The following is a 22,542-nucleotide window of genomic DNA, read 5'->3' as shown; positions in this document are numbered from 1 at the left end:
ATAATAATTAAATATAAATATTGGATGATATAATATTAGTGTATTAAACTTATACACGAATAACGTATACATTTCTTTTTCTCATTATACTTTATACAAAATTTCTTTCACTATTTATATTTATAAAAAGTAATAATATTTAAATATGAATTCTTCATAATTTATTTAGGAATATCAAAAAATACAATTGTCCATGAAAATACTCTCAACTATATCCAAAATAATTAATTATAATGGGAATCTTAATTTGAGAATCTTAATTTTATCATGTACTGATGGTCCAATATCAAATGAGATGATGACATGTAATATTTAAATTTTTTAATAAACATCTTTAATTAAAGTTTCTTTAAATGATTAAATCAATCTTGATCTCACATTTACTTCCTAGTGTAGTGTCGGAGAGGATGCCAATCCATAGTATTTATACACTGATAATGTAAAGATTTATACATAATTAATATATCATTTATTATTCATTTGTATATTACTTTAACGTAAGAGTCAATAATAATAGAGAATGAATGATAAGTAATAAACTTTTACACTATTTTTTTCATACATATTTTTTCTTTATTCAAATCAATGTTGTGAAACCCGAACCGAATGTCAAACCGGGAGAGATCCCATATTAAGTTTAACTAGTTTAAATGATTAAATCGTCCGGTCTGACCGTGTAATTCCGTACATGATTAATAATTTTTATTTATAAATATACAGTTATATATAAGTGTAAAACTTTATATAATTAATAATTATGTATAACAATATTGGAGTAATATTTCTTCATCAGTTTTTTGTATTAAAACAAAATATTAGAGCAATGTTTCATTTTTTTAATTTTTAAGTGAACTGTCCGGTTTACTTCCCGGTTTAATCGAGTTTAACATGGTCAGATTGAAATTTGTCCGGTTCAAAGTGGTCTAACTTTCATTCAATTAAGACTGCAAATTAGAGTCATTTTTGAGTTCAGTCAGCGGTCAGACCGATCAAACCATCTGATTCGGTCCGATTCTCATAACACTAATTCAAACTCCCCAAAAAAGTTTTATTGTTATATGCATTTTTTCCAAATATAAGATAATAAAGCTCCTCTTATTCATTTTTTACGCATATTTAATTATATTCCGCTCCATTTAAGTTCACTTTATTGTTTCAAATTTTGAAGAGTCGAAATCTGAAAGAAAAAAAAGCTTAGCAATGTCTGAGCAAAAAAATCGTTGGAGCTGGGACGTTACCGGCTTCGAGCCGTGGAAGTCATCTCCGTCGCCGTCATCGCCGTCGCCGTTGCCGCCGTCAGTTGAGAAACAGGAGCGGAAGCAGTTAACAAGGAGGTACTCCATTTCAGCACCTTCCTCCGTTGTTCCGCAGTTGAAACAGTCCATAGTCTCAAAGGTTCACCGATTGAAGGATAATGTGAAGGTAATGCGTTTTCTTTTCAATTTCTTCTCAATTTGGAAGCTGAATTTCTGGTTTTTGTTTGGTTTAGAGATTTTTCTGTAAGAGTTTCAGAAATTGGAGTTACTACTATTTGTCTATTTTGGCACAACTAGAAAAGCTGAAGTTGATTAAATTCGAAGCTATTAGGGAGATGAATTTAACATGTATACACTAACAGTGTACGTGTTTTTTATATGTCGATAGTGTAAAAAACTTTATGCTAACAATGCGGAGATTTTATACCTACTAAGATTAGTTGATAAGTTAATTAAGAGAAATTCATAACCTTATAATTTAGTGAAATAAGCTTTTTTTGTGGGTACTACAAAGGGTAAGAAACTAATCTATCAATAGTTGCCCCTTCTAACAAGGGTAGCTTAGGATTGAACCCTTAACTTTTGGTCTTTCTGAGGATGTAAGAGCGCCTTATACAACTAAACTAACGTCTTTATCGTGAAATAAGATTTTTTACTCAACAAATTTTTTTAATCAAATAAAGTAGTTAACTAGTGACAGTACTTCAATTAGCGTATAAGTTAGTCGGTGGTGTTACTAAACATGTTCTCAGTCCTAGTCTCCTAGAGAAAAATAGAATGATTCCGTTATATTATATCTTGTTCCATCCTAATTGAATGGAATAGGATGATTCTCTTATGTTTTATCTAGTTCTATCCTTATGTTAGTTCTACTCCACCCCTTGCAAAGCATGTGTAATGTTTTGTCTCATTCTAACATACCTAACAAGTTGTTGGGGGACCAACCAGAGAGTTGTTGAAAGTTTTTATATATGAGTGTCTAATTTTGGGGCCATTATTTTTCTCAGGGACTAAAATTAGTATTGACTAATTTATTTATAAAAAGGGAGACCCAGTGCGCGAGACTCCCACCTAGCGGAGTATGGAGTATAGGGTTTAGTTGTAAATGAAAATTTGGACAATTAGTTTTGGGATTTGGAGTGTTGTTTCACTCTTCTATAACTTCTTTATAAAGTTGCTTGGGCATATCAGATTTGTTTCAGTAAGCATTTATTACAATTCTGGTTTTGGGAAATGTCAATTATGGTTGGCTTTTCTTCTATGTGTATCGTTGCTTTGTGGTTAAGGTGCATCATGTGACAATGATACATATCTATCTTTTACTGGTAACTTTGGTATGTATGAAAATGAAAGAAAGGAAAGTTTAAGGTAAGCTATATATAGTTTGTTTGCAACATCTTTTGGGCTCATCTTGAGGCCTTGTGGAACCTCAACAGATCATGCCATGGCATCAGAAACTGATTAGGATTTTCCGACGGAGTTTAAAGATCTTTTCAGTAATATGAGCGCATTGGTCTGTGTGTTTGATTGAAGATTTTCCGATCCTTCTTTCCGTAGTCATCAGTGCGAACTTCAGTTAGTTGTTAGGAGGGCTATTGAAAGTTTGCAACGTGTACTTAGTTTTAGTGCTTGGTGAGTCTGCCATGAAAAGGGCAAAATGGGGTCATCATGTTGTATCAATGTTACAAGTTTAGCCCTAGGTTGTGTTGGAATAATATGACCAAGCATAAATTGGAAGAAAAACTTCAGGGTCAAACCGAAGTGCTAATTTGGAGGGTCTGAAGATGTGATAATGCACATTCATAGACAAAGAAGTATTGTTGTTAAAATCAGAGCATAGACTTCCCCATTTGGAAAAGATTCCTAGAGTGGCTTAATTTCATTTCTTTCCCATTAATTTCATTTCTTTCCCATTAATTTCATTTCTTTCCCATTAATTTTATTTCTTTCCCATTAATTTTATTTCTTTCCCATTCTTGTGTTGTCAAATAATAGTAGTATATATAAATTAATTTTGAAAGTCTCTTTATAGGTCATGAGATTGATTGGGTTGATAAAGAGCATGGGTAATTTTGTACTCCTCCCAGTCATGTTCTAGAAGGTTTCTTTGGCCCTTTACATAAGGCCTTTTATACTTTCAATGAGCAATTAATTTTTTTCTTCCTAATTTGTGCCTATTAATGTGTTGTTCAATTAATGTAGTGGGTTGTAAAGTGTAGTGGGAATGATTGGAGTGGGATAATGGAATTAATGGGATAGTGTAAATATCAAGCCAAATAAAAGTTTGCTAGAAGATGCACATTTATTTTTATTATAAAAAAGAAAGTTGCGCATATCTGGAATATTTCTTTTACCGTTTTAAGTACTTGCATGTCCTTACAGGCTAGTCTTGCCAGTTTGATTTATTGATTTTATTTGATATATCCTTGTCTATTTGTTGTGGATCATATTATTTTTGTTTTAGTCATGTCTTAACAAACACATCAGACGGTTTGCACAGCTTGCTAGAGAAGACTATTTGCAGTTAAGACAAGAAGCATGCGAACTTCAAGAATATTCAAATGCAAAAATTGACCGAGTTACACGATATCTAGGCGTTCTGGCTGAGAAAACCCGCAAGCTAGGTGAGAAAGTAGTTGATATCAACTGTTGGCTCATGCTAGATAAGTGAAAGGTTTTGTCATTTGTCAATTGCCATTTTTATTTTAAAGTGATACTTTTTCTCGAAACTCATATTGGGAATTGCTATAACATATTTAGGATATCTTTAGATTTCTTTAAATACCTTTAAAATATATGGTGGAATCAATTAGTCTTCATATTAAGGAAGCACTTTTAGGAGTTGTTTCCCGACTTCATTATACTTGTTGCTTTTTCCCCTTATTTAACTAGGGTTGGCCCTTCATATAGTATTAGAGCCTCCTTCGTTAAGCGGTCATGACAGGAGTTTGATCTCTGCAGACCTGCTGCTCTCATTTTTATAATAAAAAAACTGAGAATTTCAGCACCAGGTAGAATGCACCTTGCATTAAACATGATTCAAGACCAAAGGGCTCTTGTGTAAGAGAGAGTCTTGGAGATATAAAACCAATACTGAGCCTTCAGCTTATTAGAGAATAGAGATGAGTGATCTAACTAACTTGTAGTTAGTTCTACTAATAATTCTGTTAGTACTTAGTGATCTGACAGCTGTGAGCTGCTAGTATATAAACTAAGCTCACTCTTGTAATCCTTTAACAATGAAGAAGTAATTTACAAGTTTCATATTTCTTCTCTGTTTTTATCTCCTTCTGTTTCCGTTCTTTACATACATCTAATAGCTTAAGTTTTAGGAGAGATGGCTTTGACTGAAATAAATGTTTTTCTCATGGTTACTAGATCTGATATGTGGTTCCATAATGAATGTTTTAACTCTGAAATGCATTTAGTTTCTTGAAGTAGATTACATTTTGTGAGATTTATTTTTGGTTTTATGTGTACCAAAAAGTTTAAGGGAGGGGAGGCTGCCCATTCATAAATTTGCTACACTGATTTTATGTTTTTCTTCGGTGAAGTTTTGTATTTTTATTTTCTGTCATTAAATATTGAATTTTGTGGCCCCAATTGTGAATTTCAGATAAAGCTGCTCTTGAAGCTGAAGCAAGAATATCTCCATTGATTAATGAGAAAAGAAGATTGTTCAATGATTTATTGACATCTAAAGGTAATTGCAATGTATTATTTGCTTTTAGCCTCCAAAATACATTGTCTATCCATTGTTATATACAATATCTGGAAGTTAATGTTTGTTGAGATTATTAAAATAAATACAAGATTGTCTAGAGAACTAGAAGATTCTATATCTTATTAGTATAAAATATGTGATTGTCAAATCACATTATGTATTTATCTTTCTGATTTTATTTCCCTAAAATTAAGGGATTCATGTATGGACTCTTCTGTTTGGTCACTCCTCTCAGTCCATTGGTTTTGAGATGAAATCTTAACCAACTTTTTAGACAAACAACCTTCTTATTGTTTAAGCATATTCAAAATTAAGCTTTGCTCAGTAAGAACGTCTATCTAGCTATTAACATTATTTACAGGGAACATACGTGTATTCTGCCGAACAAGGCCATTATTTGAAGATGAAGGTCCCTCCGTCGTTGAATTTCCAGATGACTATACCATTCGTGTAAATACTGGTGATGAATCCTTGTCTAACCCAAAGAAAGATTTTGAATTTGATCGAGTCTATGGACCTCATGTCGGACAAGGTACAATCAATCTATTTTTTACTATTCTTTTCTGAGTCAGACCCTGGTGATGGTCTCTGACATGCAGTTATCTCAGCTTAACTTTTGTATTCTGTTTGCAGCTGAGCTATTCAGTGATGTTCAACCACTGGTGCAGTCAGCTTTGGATGGATATAATGTTTCCATATTTGCATACGGACAAGCCAATTCTGGAAAGACACACACTATGGTTGCTTTTTCTTTCTTTCACTGTGTGTCAGAGATCTGTTCCTCTTAAAAAGAAAAGTGCTAGTGTCTCAAATTTAATGTTGACTAACTATTTAAACGGCTGCCCTATGGGTGAAATTTGTTCTTTTGTATGCTCTTTTACTTGACTCAATAATGTCTGGCCTGATTAATTGCTGCTCCTTGTTATCAGGAAGGTTCAAGCTATGATCGGGGTTTATATGCTCGTTGTTTTGAGGAATTGTTCGATTTAGTCAACTCAGATACAACCTTTACTTCTCAATATAAATTCCGTATTACAGTTTGTGAGCTCTATAATGAACAGGTCTCTTTCTGTTTTGATTTATCATGTACATCCTTACTAGCGTGTCTCTAGTTTGCATTCTAGTTCACGTTGGATTATTAAGGTTTTCATACAGTCTTCTGATATGTGCTTTCAGACAAGGGATCTGCTTTTGGAGTCAGGAGAAAGCATGCCAAAGCTCTGCCTTGGATCACCTGATTGTTTTGTAGAACTGGTGCAGGAAAAAGTTGACAACCCCGTCGAGTTTTCTAGAGTTTTAGAAGCTGCATTTCAGAGTCGGGGAAATAATTCATTAAAGATTAGTGTATCTCATTTGTATGGTCTCAATTCTATTCCCACATTATGCATTGTTGTATTGTACCTTGGCATACTTATTGCTGTTTTAAGTTGCACAATAAACTTATATTGATAGCATATTTCACTGATATAGCTGGTGTTGCACTAGTGAGACTGTGAGAGATTCCTCCTATATATGACTAATATTCTCTCAGAATTTCAGAAAGACGTTTGTAGATACTTTTGTACTTGTTGCTATTTTCATATTTGTGTCAATCTATCCTACGTTGATTGATTTTCTATAACGCTAATTCAGCTCCGTGGATTTCATGTCTTGATATTCAGGATTGTCACGATACACATATTTTATAACTGTATGACCACTGGTGAAAGCTCACATAGCAAACTCTATCTGGTTGACTTGGCTGGAAGTGAAGGTTTAATAACAGAAGATGATAGTGGTGAGCGTGTCACAGATTTGATGCATGTTATGAAGTCACTTTCAGCGTATGTAATTTCAATGCATTACTTTCCTATTCATTAGTAAATTTATCTCCATTTGCTTCATAGCCAGTCAGGTGTTTGGCCATAGATTTATGTGGTTTGTCAGTTGCGTTACTTATTGCAAATGTTACCGAGTTAGGTAATCCATCTTTCTATCTCTGTATCTGATCTAGGAACAGATCTGCTGGAATTAGGTTTTTGTTTTCCCCTAATAGTGATCTCTACGCCTAAAAAAGAATTAGTTTTTGGCAGTTGACTGCTGGACGCACTTGATGCATAAAATTTTTCTTTCTATATGCCTTTTCCAACTAGGTGGGTTAGCTACATGCATCATATGACCCGATTGTGTTCCATAGTACATTCCTTTTTGATGGTGCCATTTTCTTTATATGAATTTAATATCCACATATATTGAAGTTTTAGGCAAGTTGAGTGAATAAAATGTGGTTAGTTAGAATTTTATTGTCTAACTTGTGGCATTTGCAGGTTTGGAGATGTTTTATCTTCTTTAACATCGAAGAAGGATGTTATTCCTTATGAGAATTCAATGTTGACGAAACTCCTTTCAGACTCACTCGGTATTGATTTTTTCTTCCCTATTTTTAGACTTAAAAGAATCTTTATGTAATAGTGAGTAGTGACATAAATTGTTCCTGCTGTTAAGATGATAATCAGCTGTACAAGTTGAGGCTTGATTTGGTTTTTTCATACTAACCCAATGTTTTCAAAACTGGACTGGTTTTTGAACCACAGTCAAACTGGGGTTTTCTACACACACATATGTTATTCATAAAGTAGAATATATAAATAGGTAATAATACGTCAAGTATATAAGTAAAAGTATAAAAAGAACCATTGAATATGGTTCTATATGATGTCAATAAGGTTCTGTATGACACTAAATTTTTATTCAGTGTTGCTAGGAAAGGTAATTTTGTGTTACATAGAAAAGGTAACATGTAGCCTTTTAGAACACCCATGAGTGATATTATGGAACCTGTATCTGTCAGTCCATAAACATAATACAGTTTTCCTTGGGCCCTAACTGTGGTCTACCATCCTAGTAAACTGACTTTTCGTCTGTTGAAGCTTTTTCTTTTATGAATTTAATTCTTCCAAAAAATAACTTATCCTATGTGGGAAAGACTAATTTTTCTACATAAAGCATCACTCAGAAAACTTATGTGAATTTTCTATATAGGAAAAAGATTTCTTTTATATACCAGTATGGTCATCCATGCATTTTCCTTTTTCACTTTTTCTGTTCAAAAAACTGACTCCCAATGGTTATATTGATTCACAATGTAGTTCTTTTTGATTGGTTTCTGGGAAATGATCTCATTTTTGCTGTTCATTTTATTTTGTGTTTGTAGGTGGGAATTCAAAGACTCTGATGATTGTAAATGTGTGTCCAAAATTTTCAAATCTATCCCAGACGTTATCGTCTCTCAGTTTTTCTGCCAGAGCTCGAAACTCTGCATTGAGCCTTGGAAACCGAGATACAGTTAAGAAGTGGAGAGATGTTGTAAGTTTTCATTTCTTGGCAATAATACTATTTTATAATTTTGATTTTTTATTCATAAGTTTCAATTTTTATCAGAAGCATTTTAAATACTATTAGATTACATCTGATAAAATCGTTTGTGAATTGAGTGGTTGTGGGTTTGATAAGGATCCCCACTCGTTGCTTATTTGATTTGAACTAAGATTTGCTAGTTTAAAAGGAAAAATACATATAATGTAGTAGGATTGGTTCATATCTTTTGTTGCTGAGAAACTACTAGATGTTTACGATATTCTTCCTTATATAATCTTGATGAGCATGTGTAGGATGTTTAATTGTTCTTGTTTTACATGTTTACTATATTCTTCCTTATATAATCTTGATGAGCATGTGTAGGATGTGTAGGAGATTTAAATGATTGTAAATTTTCTCTTTATATTATCCATTGCATTTGTTATGGTTTTTATAGGCGAATGATGCCCGTAAGGAGTTGTATGAGAAGGAAAAAGAAATCCATGATCTAAAGCAGGAGGGTCTGGGACTTAAACAAGCACTTAATGATGCAAATGATCAGTGTATTTTACTCTTCAATGAAGTACAAAAGGCATGGAAACATTCTTCTGCATTGCAGAACGATTTAAAGGTTTGACAATTCATGAGTTAGGCATAATTTTCCTGTTCTATGTGGTCACATTGGTGGTTTGATATTTGTTTTCTCCATATGGTATGTTTGAATTTTGTTAATCCATTTGGTAATTCAATGACCTTTTTATGCTGCAAAATATTAGAAGTGTGCATTTAGACAACATTTAAATGAGATACTTTTCTGGTTGGTCACAACCACATATACTATCAACTCCGCCACCTTTTCTTTATCTTTTTTGGGCTGCGTTTTGCTGAGGTGGGTGTTGTTGTGTCAAATGTTACACTTATTGTGTTAAGCTCAGTTCGTTTAAGTTAGAAGGATAGCTATTATTTGTGTCCTCCTTCTAATCCCAATTTATGCTAACCTCTTGCCTTTTTCCAGTTCTATCAAACTGTTCAAATAGGTTTATGGTATGTACTCTGTTAGTTGAGTTGAAAAGCATAGACAGTTTTTGCTGCAAGATGAGTCCAAATGCTTGCACGCAGTCATTCTGTTCTGTCAAATGATTTACACATTTTTTGTTAAGTTCCGTTCCATTAAATTAAAAGGATAGTTATTATTTGTTAAATCCATTCTTCTAATCCCTCACTCTTTTTTCCAATTATATCAATTGTACAAATCGATTAATCACATACTTTGTTTAGTTCAAAGGCAAAGATATATTTTTGCTTCAAGATGTGCCCTAATGCTTGCAAACGTTCAAAATATTCGGTCAAACGTGATTGTTAGCTTTGGTTATGAAGGCTTCAAGCTTGTGAGTTGCATTGTTACTTTTATTTGTTGCAGTCGGAGCATATTTTGTTGTCGGATAAGCACAAGATAGAGCAAGAACAAAATACTCAGCTAAAAAATCAAGTTTCTCAACTATTACAGTTAGAGCAAGATCAAAAATTGCAGATACAAGAGCAGGATTTAGCCATTCAAAGTTTCCAGGTTGGTCCTACTCGTATTTAATTTTAATTTGTGTATAATATTCATTAGGTGCTTTTTGAATGTTTCTTGGAGTTTCAATAACTGCAGTTTCTGATAGAAAGTTAAAATGGCCTAACATAATGCCTAAAGGCTAGAAGTAATGTAAATTGTAATTCTTGTAAGTAGAATGAATGGAAATCATCTTTGTTTGGTAGGATGCTTTGCCTTGCATATTTATTTTAAATTACAATTGAAACTTAAATTCTTCTCCGTTGCTTCTTATCAGTTACTTTCAATGGGTGGGGTTTTAATTTTGGCTTCCTTTTCTTTTTACGGGGATGGGGTTCTCTCTGAGACAGTATGGATATGAAAGGGATTCACTGTTAATATTTTCTGCTTTTAGTGTGGTGTTTCCCCCCTCTATCCTCTTATAGACTATCGTTTTAGTTCTTCTGTTTATGGCTAAAGTAATGAGTTTATTGTATTATAGCTAGTGCTTTAATATGGTTGGTTTGTTTAGGTTTCATTTTTTAACTTATGGGACGGAATTATAGAGAATTATTTATATTTATCTATTTTCATTTTATTCTCACTTCTCTCTCATGTTGCTGGAGTTTTGTTTGCTCCATATTGCATGCTTCCAATCCAATGTTACATGTGCAGTTACTTGTATGGCATGTTGACAATGTGTGATGATGGTTTTTCTAGCACAAAGCTGTAGGAGCACCACTTCTACCCAATTTGCGTCACTACACTGTTTACTTACTTTTCATCACTAGTTTGAAGACAACCAATTACACCCTTTGCTGAGTTATCTTAATTTAGTGTGTATATAAATTGAGTCAAGTCTTAGTCACAGATGTATATGTTCATCTTTCTTCATAACTGCAAGAGAGTTTATGGGTTATTTTCTCTTCTCTGATACAGGCTAAAATTACAACCCTTGAAACTCAACTGAATGAAGCTCTTAGTTCCAGAGAAACTAAGTCACCGTCAGTCCCAGATGCAGACTCTACAACTCTATCCAATTCCAGCCAAACTGGAGATGGTGTTGATACTTCTGCAGTAACTAAAAAATTGGAAGAGGAACTCAAGAAACGTGATGCTCTGATTGAGGTATGCCATACTTGGACAAATTGTGTTTTATTGTACTAGTCTTTCAATTGTTATAGAAACTTAAAACATGGGATTGTAACATAAGATCCTACCTATTATAGAAATTATATTTAAGAATATATATACAGAGAAAATAACACAAGGCATAATAAAAATAAAATCATGATCCACATTTAAATATCTTATAATTCAAAATGCATAATAGAGATGGTTTTGGAAAGTTAAGGCTTCTACCATGCCAAAGACAAACCTTATAACAAAACTAAAGCTTCTAAATTATGAAAGATTGTGTCTCAAAATAACAGCCACATCCAAGGAATGAAAAAGTCAACACCAACAATCAGTGAAGAATAAAAATCAAAGGAGGAAGGTACTCATACAAATCCAAAAACAGGGAAAATCATAAAATTGAAACCCCAGTCTCACAGCCCAGGACTCAGTTAAATTCGCAGAGCTCTTAGTCGGCTTCCATCACATAGCCCAGAAAAGGTTGCACCACATTGTACGGCCTAAAGTTACCAAGCCCACAGAAGGCTTGAACAAAAGTTACCCCGCAGCAATAGTGCAAAATTTTGAAGGGAAAATGCTGTAAATAATGTTGTTGAAGTGTGGGTTGGGAAAAGTGTGTTGGACCGGTTTTTTCGATTATTTGCCTGACTTACCGAAGGGATTGAAGGGACTTCCACTTGTGTTTATTGATTTGGAGAAGATGCATGATAAAATGTTTAAATAGATAACGTGGAAAGCTCTAGAGGAGAAAGTAGTACAGATTGCCTACATCCATTTCATCACATATATGTGTAATGAGGTCATGATCGGCTATGAAGCACGGATTCGCCAAATACCATTGCGTGTCGGTGTCCGACACGTATTCGACACAGATACGCTCAGATTCGCGAAGGATACGTGTCCATAGAGTATCCAAAAATAAAAAAAATAAAAAAATATCAAGACACGTATCGGATTCGTTTTCAATAAAATATAGGATATATAGATTCGTTTTTATGATAAGATAGATTTGCTTTCAATAAACACTCACTTATTCAAAGGTCACATCATACCAACTTACCATCACACCACATTGACCATCGAATAGCTGGTACTTTCCGATCCATAACATCGCCAGCCGATGCTTTGTGTTACTGCCTCTATCGCCATAGGTATGTTGTGAAGAGCAAACAGAAAAAGGCTTACCTTTCTTACTTCTTAGTTTCTTTTCGCTTGGTATGTTTATAAAGAGAAGAGGATGTGTGAGTATTAATAGAGAAGATAAATAAATGGCTTACCTTTATTTCTTAACAGAGAAGAGAAGAAAGAGGGTACGAGAGAAGAAGAGGATTTACACTTATAATTTTATCATATGTTATGTATTTTTTTATTAATTTATATGCGTATCCCTGAACGTATCGTATCCTACATTTTAGAAAAAATGCGTGTCAACGTATCGGATACGTATCGTATCCGATACACGTATCCGTATCTGTGCTTCATAGATGATCGGTGTGAAAACATAGGATGAGATCTCATAAGATTTCCCTATTGCTATAGAACTACACCAAGAGTCAACATTGAGTCTCTACCAAATACCAATTTACATTGGTCTTACTCTTATATGTACTTACTTAGCATATCCAAGAATCGGTGCCACCATGTATGCTTTTTGAAGATAATATTGTCCAAATTGGAGAATAAGAGAGTAATTAAATGAGAAGTTAGAAATGTGGAGACAAGCTTTAGAAGCACATAACTGTAGCATAAGTTGAAGTCAGACAATATATGGAGTGTAAGTTTAGTAAGTGACGGACAAACTCTACTTTAGAGATTAAAAGCGAAGGTCATACCATATCACATGTCACTAGATTGAAGTATCTTGGGTCAATCATATAACATGATGGAGATGTAAACCGAGGTTTCAAGTGTGGTGGATGAAATGGCAGAGTGCATCATATGTAATATATGATAGGAATGTGCCTCTCAAACTTAAGTAAAATTTTTACCGCACACCTATATGACATGCAATGTTATATGGACTAGATGTTGACTGGTAAAATATCTACAAGAGAATAAAATCAAAGTAGTAGAAATTAGAATATTGTGTTGGATAAAATCAAAGTAGCAAATATTATGGCATTGTTCGTTCCATCTAGCTGAACTTACCTAGTGGTATTAAAGCTTGGTTGTTGTTATTGCTGCATGACCTTAAAGCAAAATCTCCAACCAAGAAACCTCACCTTAAAGTTTTGATTTGTATAGTCAGACAACTTTTGTAGATTGTATAAGATATACCCAGTCTAAAATGTTTCCATGCCATATCTTCTGTATGTTTGTATTTATTGCTGAGTTCTTTAGCTGTATTGAATTTTGATATGCTTACCATAGTTTTTTTTTCCTGGTAAGGGGCTCAAATTGATGTTCAATGTTTTGCAGAGGTTGCATGAAGAAAATGAGAAATTGTTTGAGAGATTAACTGAGAAAGCTTCTCTAGCTGGATCACCTCAGGTAGGAAAGTTTTACTTTGTACCCGATATATGTTATGATTATACATATTGATAAATGATAACATGCTTCTTTACTGTTTTGTAGTATTTCTGTCTCTCTAAATATGGTACTTTATTTTCAGCCAACTCCATTCTCTAAGGGATCAGTGAATGCCCAGCCTCGAGATATGGGGAGGTAAAGTTTATTTTGTATCTTTCAAGTTCGTAGTTATGTTTTGTTGTTATGCTTATGATTGATAGCTTTGTTCTCATTGACTTGAAATAGGAATGGCACCAGCAACAATGCAACTCGTTCTACAGATGTTCTTCCTTCACCATTAGGCGCTGATAAGAATGATGGAACAGTTGCTATTGTTAAATCGGGCTCTGAAATAGTTAAGACTACCCCTGCAGGTGAATATCTTACTACTGCACTGAATGACTTTGATCCAGATCAATATGAAGGCCATGCTGCCATTTCTGATGGTACAAACAAGCTTTTGATGCTGGTATGCTTCGACTATTTATTTTATGATTCAGTTTTCTGGAGATAACTGCATTTTGTAATATGTGGAGATATATTCTTTCTTGTTTATATTTAGCTCTATCTTTTGAGGTTGGAATGTCAGAAAAATTATAATTTTGATCATGCATTTAAAATTGAAGCTAGTTTGCTCTAACGTCTTCTATAATTGGAGATATGTTGTCCTTTTTGATATTGACCTTGATTAATTGGTTGCATGATGGTCTCATCTAAGTGTCTGAAACAGTGGGAGGAAGACGATTGAAATTATGGAAAGAATATTATGTCATGTAATGAGGGAAGGGTAAATGCTGGCTCTGAGCTCATTTTAGTCATGCGCATGGCAAAAAGTCATAATTGAGTCATCTATTTTTTGTAATAGACCGTGTGCAAAGGAGGTATGACTGCCACGATTGATACAAGGTTAGGGAAGGGTGTATTATTTTTTAGACAAAACGGTTAAACAACCAAGTCTTCATCTCACTATGTGAGGTTGAATGCATAGATCGAACGAAACATAATCCTCTACCATAAATCATATCCGATGATAAAATATTGATCTCTAATTCTTTCCTAATTATCCAGCTATGGTTTTTGTTAGTCTTCCTCTGCTTCTAGAAATTGCACTAACCTCCATTTCATTTATTCTTCTTACTGGGACTTTTAACGGTCTCATCCAGACATGCCTAAACCACATAAGGTGTGACTCTACAATCTTTTCGACAATAGTACTTGTCCTAACTTTAATCCTAATGCATTTATTCTTGATCTTATATTCTCTAGTGTTTTCACTTATCTTATGTAACATTTTCATCTCTGCTACATTGAGTCTATTCTTTTTTGACATTTTGATGCCCAATATTCCGTCTCATATAATTTGTCATTTGCTTCATTCACCGCTTTCTTGGTATTTTTCTTAGCTATCATGTAATTTTCTCAACTTTCGGTATTTTTACTCAATGATCATGCATTATAACTAAGCCATACATAACATATTTTTCATATAAGTTGAAGTAAGATACAATATACAAAGTGCAAGTTTAGGAAGAGCTAAATAAACCTTGTTGTAGAGGTAAAAGTTTGAGATTATATCATACCACATGTCATTATATTTAAATATCTTACGTCAATTATACAACAAAATGGGGAAACCTACGGAGGTGTAAACCATAAGATTCAATCAGGATGAATGAAATGACGTAATGTATTGAGTGTCATATGTCCTAAAAAGGTGTCACTCAAGTTTAAGAGAAAGTTATATCGTACAACTATAAGACCTACAATGTTAGGACGTAAAATGTGAGCAATAGAGTAATCTTCAGTAGTAAAGATGAGAATGTTGCATTAGATGAATGAACATATTAGATAGATAAAACTATAATAGAATGCATTAGGGAGAAAGTTGAGGTAACTCTTATTTTAAATAAGATGACAAAATTGCACCTTAGGTGGTTTGGACATGTGTGGAGGAGATCGTTAGAAGTCCCAGGAAGGAGAGTTAACTAAATGGAAGTTAGTCTAATTTCTAGAAGAAAATGGTGGCCAAGACAAACCCTTGGCGAAACGATTTGGAAATATTTAGAAATCAATCTTTTGTCAATGAATATGATTTATGATAAAATATTATGGCATTGTACGATCTATGTAGCCGACCCTGCCAAGTGAAATTAAGGTTTTGCTTTTGTAGTACTATGCTTTATAACATGTTCTTTTCACCTGAACTTTGTCTTGCACACTATTGTTCCACTACTATGATTCTTTACCCTTTGGTCTAATGCCTCTAATTTCAAATAGTACTTCCTCGAGCCTCCTAAAACCCTTTCATTGAAAGCCAATTCCTCTTGTTCAATTTGCACAATTTGATTCTTAGGACTTTATCTTGGCCTTTTCTCTCTACTCTACTTCGATACTAACTCTTACATCCATAATCAAAACTCTATGCTGAGTTATCAAGCTTTCCATATATGACTCTTTAGCACAAGCAAAACTTTCTATTTGATTTACTTATAAGAAAGAAATTGATTTGGGAGCATACCATCTCACTCTTATATGTGATAAGATGCTCCTTCCACTTCTTAAAATATGTGTTAGCTTTTGTAAAACCAAAAGTTGAGGAAAATCTTGAGTAACCTTAGCTTCTGTATTTATTTCCCCTATGCCATTATGGCGTATTTATAATAAAACATTATAACATCGTTCGATCCATATAGCGGACCCCACCTAGTGCGATAAAAATTTGGTTATTGGCACACAGAAACCTTCAAATCCTCTAGTGAATCTCCCTACATATCTATTGAGATCCTCTGATAGGAAAACCTTCAAATCCTCTAGTGATTCTCCCTACATATCTATTGAGATCCCCTGATAGGAAAACCTTCAAATCCTCTAGTGATTCTCCGAAAGGTATTTCATGATCTAGACCTTCCAAATTCTCTCAACAGTTTATCTTCTGATATTTCTTTAGTCATATATGGGATGTATACGCACTATTCACATCAAATTTGTCTTTATTTGCTTCAAGCTTTAGGGCCATGATCCTATTTCCTATTTTCTTACATCTCCACATTATTTTTCCATTCCTTATCTACAGTTATTTCCATACCATTTCTTGATTTTGTCTTACCGGTGTATCATAACTAAAACCTGAAGCATCTAATTCTCTTGTCTTCTCACCAGCCCACTTAGTTTCTTGTAGGTACATAAAATTGATCATCCTCCTAATCATTGTGTTTAGTATTTCCATTTATTTACCTATAAGAGTGGCTGCCTATATTACATGTTGTGATTCGTATCTTAGATTGGTGAACTAACTTCTTTACTCGCACCGTTCACGCGAATGTGAGAATCTTTGCTTATTTTTCACTACATCTAGACAATGATGCAGCATCCCTTGCTCAATTGACATTGTACGTGGGCAATATAGAGTGTTACTTATGAGCAACGACCTAGTATTTCATTATCACATCGTTGATCAATATCATAGAGATTCAATAAAGTTTTATGTTGGTTGTCGACTTCTTAACACAACCTTCATCTTTTATTTGGACTTAATACCAATTATGTATAGCCTCAAATACACATTGGTAGTTCAGTTAGTAAATTTGACTTTTAGTTGCCATAATAATCTGGGCATTTGACAATCCATGATTCATTGATCTTAATTCCGTTGGAAAGTGACTGGTTTGTGTTCTGATTGATGGTTACATGTCTTTTGTCTGTTTGCATGAAAAAATACCCCCTTAATTATATACAAATATATTACTGCACTGAAAGAATGTCTGGTGGGATGAAAAAGAATAACAACAGAACAGCAAACTGAAGTGGCTCAAAAATGGAAAGTCTCCAATCACTTTGCACATTGGTAATATAAAACAGTTGAGTTGCATCACGTAGACTTGTGCATTATCCACACTTCAAATCCCATAGTGCATGAGGATGCTTGTTAGATATAAAACCATTAATTAGCCTTACTGAATCTAACTGCTAACTGCTTAAGCTTTTGAGACAATTGGACACGGTTGACAATTCTATCCATGACAAATGGAAGGGCAAAGAGACTAATTCAGTAATGTTGGTTGCTCTGCATCTTAATAAAAGGCCCTAACCAATTTAAAGACATACAGAATCATAATATTCATTTCAGGCTTGAATTTTACTACCATCTTTCAAAATGGTTGCAGGTTCTGGCTGCTGTCATCAAAGCTGGTGCCTCTAGAGAACATGAGATACTTGCTGAAATTAAGGATGCGGTTTTCTCTTTTATTAGGAAAATGGAGCCAAAGCGAGTGATGGACACGATGCTAGTTTCCCGTGTTAGAATCCTGTATATAAGATCTTTTCTTGCTAGATCCGCAGAATTACAATCAATTAAGGTAATAACCAGTAGAGTCTACTGGATTTGTATTTTTTGTTTAAATGTTTTAATAAGTTTTTTGCTGTGTATTTTGTGGTGTTTTATTGAGTCTAGTGGATAAATACCTTATATTAATTTGGTAATTCTTGGACATTGAATTGGAAGGTCTTGCCAATTGAATGCTTTCTTGAGAAGGCTAATATTGGACAGAGTAGAAGCTCCAGCCGAGGGAGTAGTCCTGGAAGGTCTCCTGTCCAATATGTTGGTGAGCAGATCCATGGATTTAAAGTGAATCTGAAGCCAGAAAAGAAGTCCAAATTTTCATCTGTTGTGTTGAAGATACGTGGGATTGATCAGGTACCTGCTATTACCTATTATTATCTGGTCTTTCTCTATACTTACTGTACAGAGAAACAAACAGAAGAGCTAGTTATGCAGGAGTAGAAAACTACAAAGGAAATTGTACTATCTCCTCTGACTTCCTTTTGGAAATCCAACAGTATAAAGTTATTCAGCTTAAATAAGTTTTTGATCCCTATAAATAGGGTTGATTTTGTGATAGATCCCTGAATTTTGTTGTTGTTGGTTTTAGTCCTTGCAATTCCAAGACCTTTTGCCATTCATGTATATGATTTCATTAACTGCTAACATGATCCATATTAGCAACACACGTCACTAAATGCCATTGCACGCAGTGCCATATGGCACATTAATACTTTTTTTTCAAATTTTAAATAGAATATTAAAACCAATTAAATTTGTATATGATGTTTATATTATAATACTATTCTTTTTAAAAAATAAACAAAGAAAATTATCCATGTGGCGCCACATAGCACCATGTGTCATGACATTTAGCGACATGACATTGTTGATGGGACTTTCCATCTGCCACATCATCGGTTAACAAAGGCATACAACAGGGGGATGAATGAAAAAGGTTTTAGAAATGCAAGGACTGAAATTGGCAATTTTTTTACAAGGACCTATCTCAAAACGACTCCCATTTATTGGGACTAAGTGACTAACAACTTATTTAAGCCAAATTATGTTACCAGTTTTTGGTGTCCCTATGTTAAATTATATTCTTAAAAACTGCAAAGAAGGCCGAGTAAGTCAGCCTTTATTAAACTTCAAAGTTTCCATGAATATGTGCCATTTATGCTTTTAACTTTTGGTTTCCTTTTGCTTCTAATTTTTTTTGGCACATACCGAACTAAACACTTTTATTCTTTAAACTTCATTTACGTTTAGATTCTTGTTCTTGACATCTTACTCTATTTACAATTTGAATTAAACTGCTCAGGACATCTGGAGACAGCAGGTAACTGGTGGAAAGCTCAGGGAAATTACAGAGGAAGCGAAAAGTTTTGCAGTTGGGAACAAGGCTCTTGCTGCTCTCTTTGTACATACTCCAGCAGGTGAGCTGCAGCGTCAAATTAGATCCTGGCTTGCAGAAAACTTCGATTTCCTATCTGTTAGTGGGAATCATGGATCAGAGGAGTCCACTGGTCAGTTAGAACTGCTTTCAACTGCAATTATGGATGGTTGGATGGCTGGACTTGGTGCTGCTCTGCCTCCACACACCGATGCACTTGGGCAGATATTATATGAATATTCAAAACGTGTCTATACTTCTCAGCTACAGCACTTGAAGGTATATCTCATGTCATGTTAGATCTGTGTAGAGTAACCCTTTTAAATGCATACAGCAGATGTTCATGGTTACTGGAAGAAGCCTTTCTTTATCCTTATCTTGGTAGTTGTTTGAGATATGGTTGTTAAATATATAAAACCGTGCATGTGTGTTCACCCAACAGCTTAAGTTTTTAGTAGAGTCGATTCTTTACATGGTTCAAAGCCTCTATGACCACGTGGTTAGGAGTTCCATCTTTTCCATCCCTATTCTTCTAAATAAATAAAAGTAGTTAAAATTTAAGCACAAGGTATTGTTGGCCTATGTATAGTTCATGGTTTAAATACGGCTATTACGTTAGGGACATGTTACATATATAAAACCGCTTGCATGTCTTCACTCAACAAGTTAAGCTTTTGGGAGAGTTGGTTCTTGACAATGGTTCACTTACAAGTTATGTTCACCGCCTTCATACTTCCTGGTACCAGAATATTGCTTTTGGAATATGAAGTCTTTATTCTAATTTCTATCAATTATATAATTCCAGTCTCTTCTTTAAATTGTTAGATTCCAAGAGAAAACTAGGATTACTAGAAAGGCTTATTCAAGCCTTAAACTATGCTTAGTCTTGTTATCCCTGTTTTACTTTTATATTGTTTGTTACGGATAGCTAGACCATTTCCCACTATTCAATACTGTGAAGTGTCTTGATCGTTCTCGTGAAAGTCTCTAGCTCCTAAAAAGACTAATCTTCAGTTAGTTTTCAAAGCCCAAGACAACACTGTTTCTGTTTTCCCCATATTTTGCCTTGTTTGATCCTTGATATATACTTCTACGTTACAATCCATGTACTTTTTTATCTTCCTATTTTTTTGAACTGTCTCACATTCAACTCTACATTTGACTCCCATGTTACCCAAAAATAATTCTTGCTTGGAATTTTGCACTATTTGCATTATTAATTTTTTCATGCATTTTAAATCTTGCATTCCAGTACTGAATTACTGTATATGATTAAGAGAGGTGAGGTAGCGTTTCATTACCAACCATGCTTAACTACATTTATGCATTCTGTTTAATTGGAATATTGGATCATTGTGGATGTATACCTCAGAAGATGTAAAAAGAGGCATGAATCCTTGGACTGATTTTCCTTACATTGCATGTGATAACCTTATACTATTACACTCCTTAGATAACTTGTTCATATTATGTTATCTGACATTTTCCTATCAGGATATTGCTGGTACGTTGGCAACAGAAGAGGCTGAAGACACAGCACAAGTATCTAAGCTGCGTTCTGCTCTCGAATCTGTTGATCACAAAAGAAAAAAGGTGTTTTATTTGGTTCTTTTGTTTCGTTACAATTGCCCGTAATTGTCAAGCTTTTGTTATTTGTTTCACAATAAAATTAATATAATTCCTGATTGTGGTGCACCATTTTGTTTCAAAAACTTCATTATCAGTTTGACTTGGAGGTTTGTAAGTATAAAAATATGGAAAGAAAGAATAGACTCAAAATAATATGAATAGGTGAATATCTTTGTTTATTTTGTTTGTATTCTTCCAAATGATGACATTGATTTCAAATGAATAGGTGATTCCAAATGATGACATTGTTTATCTGTTGCATTGATAGGGATCATTTTTTTATGTATATCTTCATATAATAAGCTGACATTGATTTCTTCCGTCTTTTTATGCTCAGATTATGCAACAAATCAGAAGTGATATTGCCTTATTGACATTGGAAAATGGTGGTTCACCTATCCAGAATCCTTCTACAGCCGCCGAAGATTCACGATTAGCATCTCTCATTTCACTTGATGGCATATTAAAACAAATTAAGGTTCTTATTTTCTTGTACAAATCTATTTTTGATTTCAGTGTCCTAACTGGAAGTTATGGATAATTCAAGGTATTATTTGACCAGGATATAACAAGACTTTCTTCTGTGAACACCTTGAGCAAAAGTAAGAAAAGAACGATCATTGCTTCTCTCGATGAACTAACAAAACAAATGCCTTCACTTCTAGAAATTGATCATCCATGTGCTCAGAGGCAAATTGCAGAGGCTCGCCACATGGTCGAGGTATGCTAAGTTTTCTATTTAGGGTAAATTATCTCATGTTGATGCATCAGCTGTAGAAAATAACTCTGATCGATGTTCTTTATGATGCATGAATACTCTGTTCTGTCATATATAATACAGTCAATTCCCGAAGAAGATGATCACATTCAAGACCTATCACATGCTCCCAGGCAATCAACAGATCCGGCCTTTGGATCTGAAATCGATGTAGCACAGTGGAACGTACTCCAATTTAATACCGGCGCTAACTTGCCATTTATAATCAAATGTGGAGCAAACTCCAATTCCGAACTCGTCATTAAAGCCGATGCCCGTGTTCAGGAACCCAAAGGTCCTGAGATTGTGAGGGTTGCTCCAAGACCATCCATTTTGGAAAACATGAGTTTGGAGGAAATGAAACAAGTATTTTCCGAATTACCCGAGTCTCTAACCTTACTTGCCCTTGCAAGGACAGCAGATGGCACACGAGCACGCTATTCTAGATTATATAAGACCTTGGCATCGAAGGTTCCATCCCTTAAAGATTTGGCCGGTGAGCTCGAAAAAGGCGGTGCAGTCTGAGATGTGAAAACATGTCCGTTTGAAGGGCTAGCTAGTGTGACAAACATGTATGCATTAAGTTTATTGTACTAAATTAAGTGCTTTTGGAGAATTAAATTAAGTGGCATTGCATTTCTGTCTTGTTTACTTCATTCTTGGGGAAGAAAAGTCTCTGTATGTATTATGTAATTGTTACTTTCCTTGCAAGTTATTGTATTTAATACTTCTAATATATTTCCACTGCAGATATTTCAGTATAGATAATCCAAGGATTTGGACGTAGTGCATTTATTTTCTAATTCATGGGGTTTTAGGCTTTAAAAATAACTTTTTTATAATAAAATGTTTTAAATACATTAAATCCTTAAATTTTCACATTTAGAATGATGAATTACTAGTACATGTGTTTTAAAAATCCTTAACCCATGGGATTCACGCTTTAA

The 22,542-nt window shown here is 34.2% G+C and overlaps 1 protein-coding gene across 1 annotated transcript; it reads left to right on the top strand.

Annotated features, from left to right (window-relative positions):
- LOC109344956 (kinesin-like protein KIN-14B) lies at positions 1,127-22,344 on the top strand. Its single transcript, XM_019583686.1, has 23 exons — positions 1,127-1,422; positions 3,757-3,880; positions 4,873-4,959; positions 5,342-5,512; positions 5,614-5,720; positions 5,910-6,041; positions 6,157-6,335; positions 6,642-6,803; positions 7,287-7,378; positions 8,174-8,325; positions 8,774-8,947; positions 9,737-9,883; positions 10,790-10,978; positions 13,406-13,477; positions 13,599-13,651; positions 13,742-13,964; positions 17,659-17,850; positions 17,997-18,188; positions 19,138-19,488; positions 20,704-20,802; positions 21,176-21,316; positions 21,401-21,559; positions 21,680-22,344. Exons 1-23 carry the CDS (start codon positions 1,201-1,203, stop codon positions 22,118-22,120), a joined length of 3,861 nt encoding a protein of 1,286 aa, XP_019439231.1. The 5' UTR covers positions 1,127-1,200; the 3' UTR covers positions 22,121-22,344.

Source organism: Lupinus angustifolius, chromosome LG04, assembly GCF_001865875.1.
Source record: "Lupinus angustifolius cultivar Tanjil chromosome LG04, LupAngTanjil_v1.0, whole genome shotgun sequence".
Classification (NCBI taxonomy): domain Eukaryota; kingdom Viridiplantae; phylum Streptophyta; class Magnoliopsida; order Fabales; family Fabaceae; genus Lupinus; species Lupinus angustifolius.
This window is presented reverse-complemented; position numbering and strand designations above follow the sequence as displayed.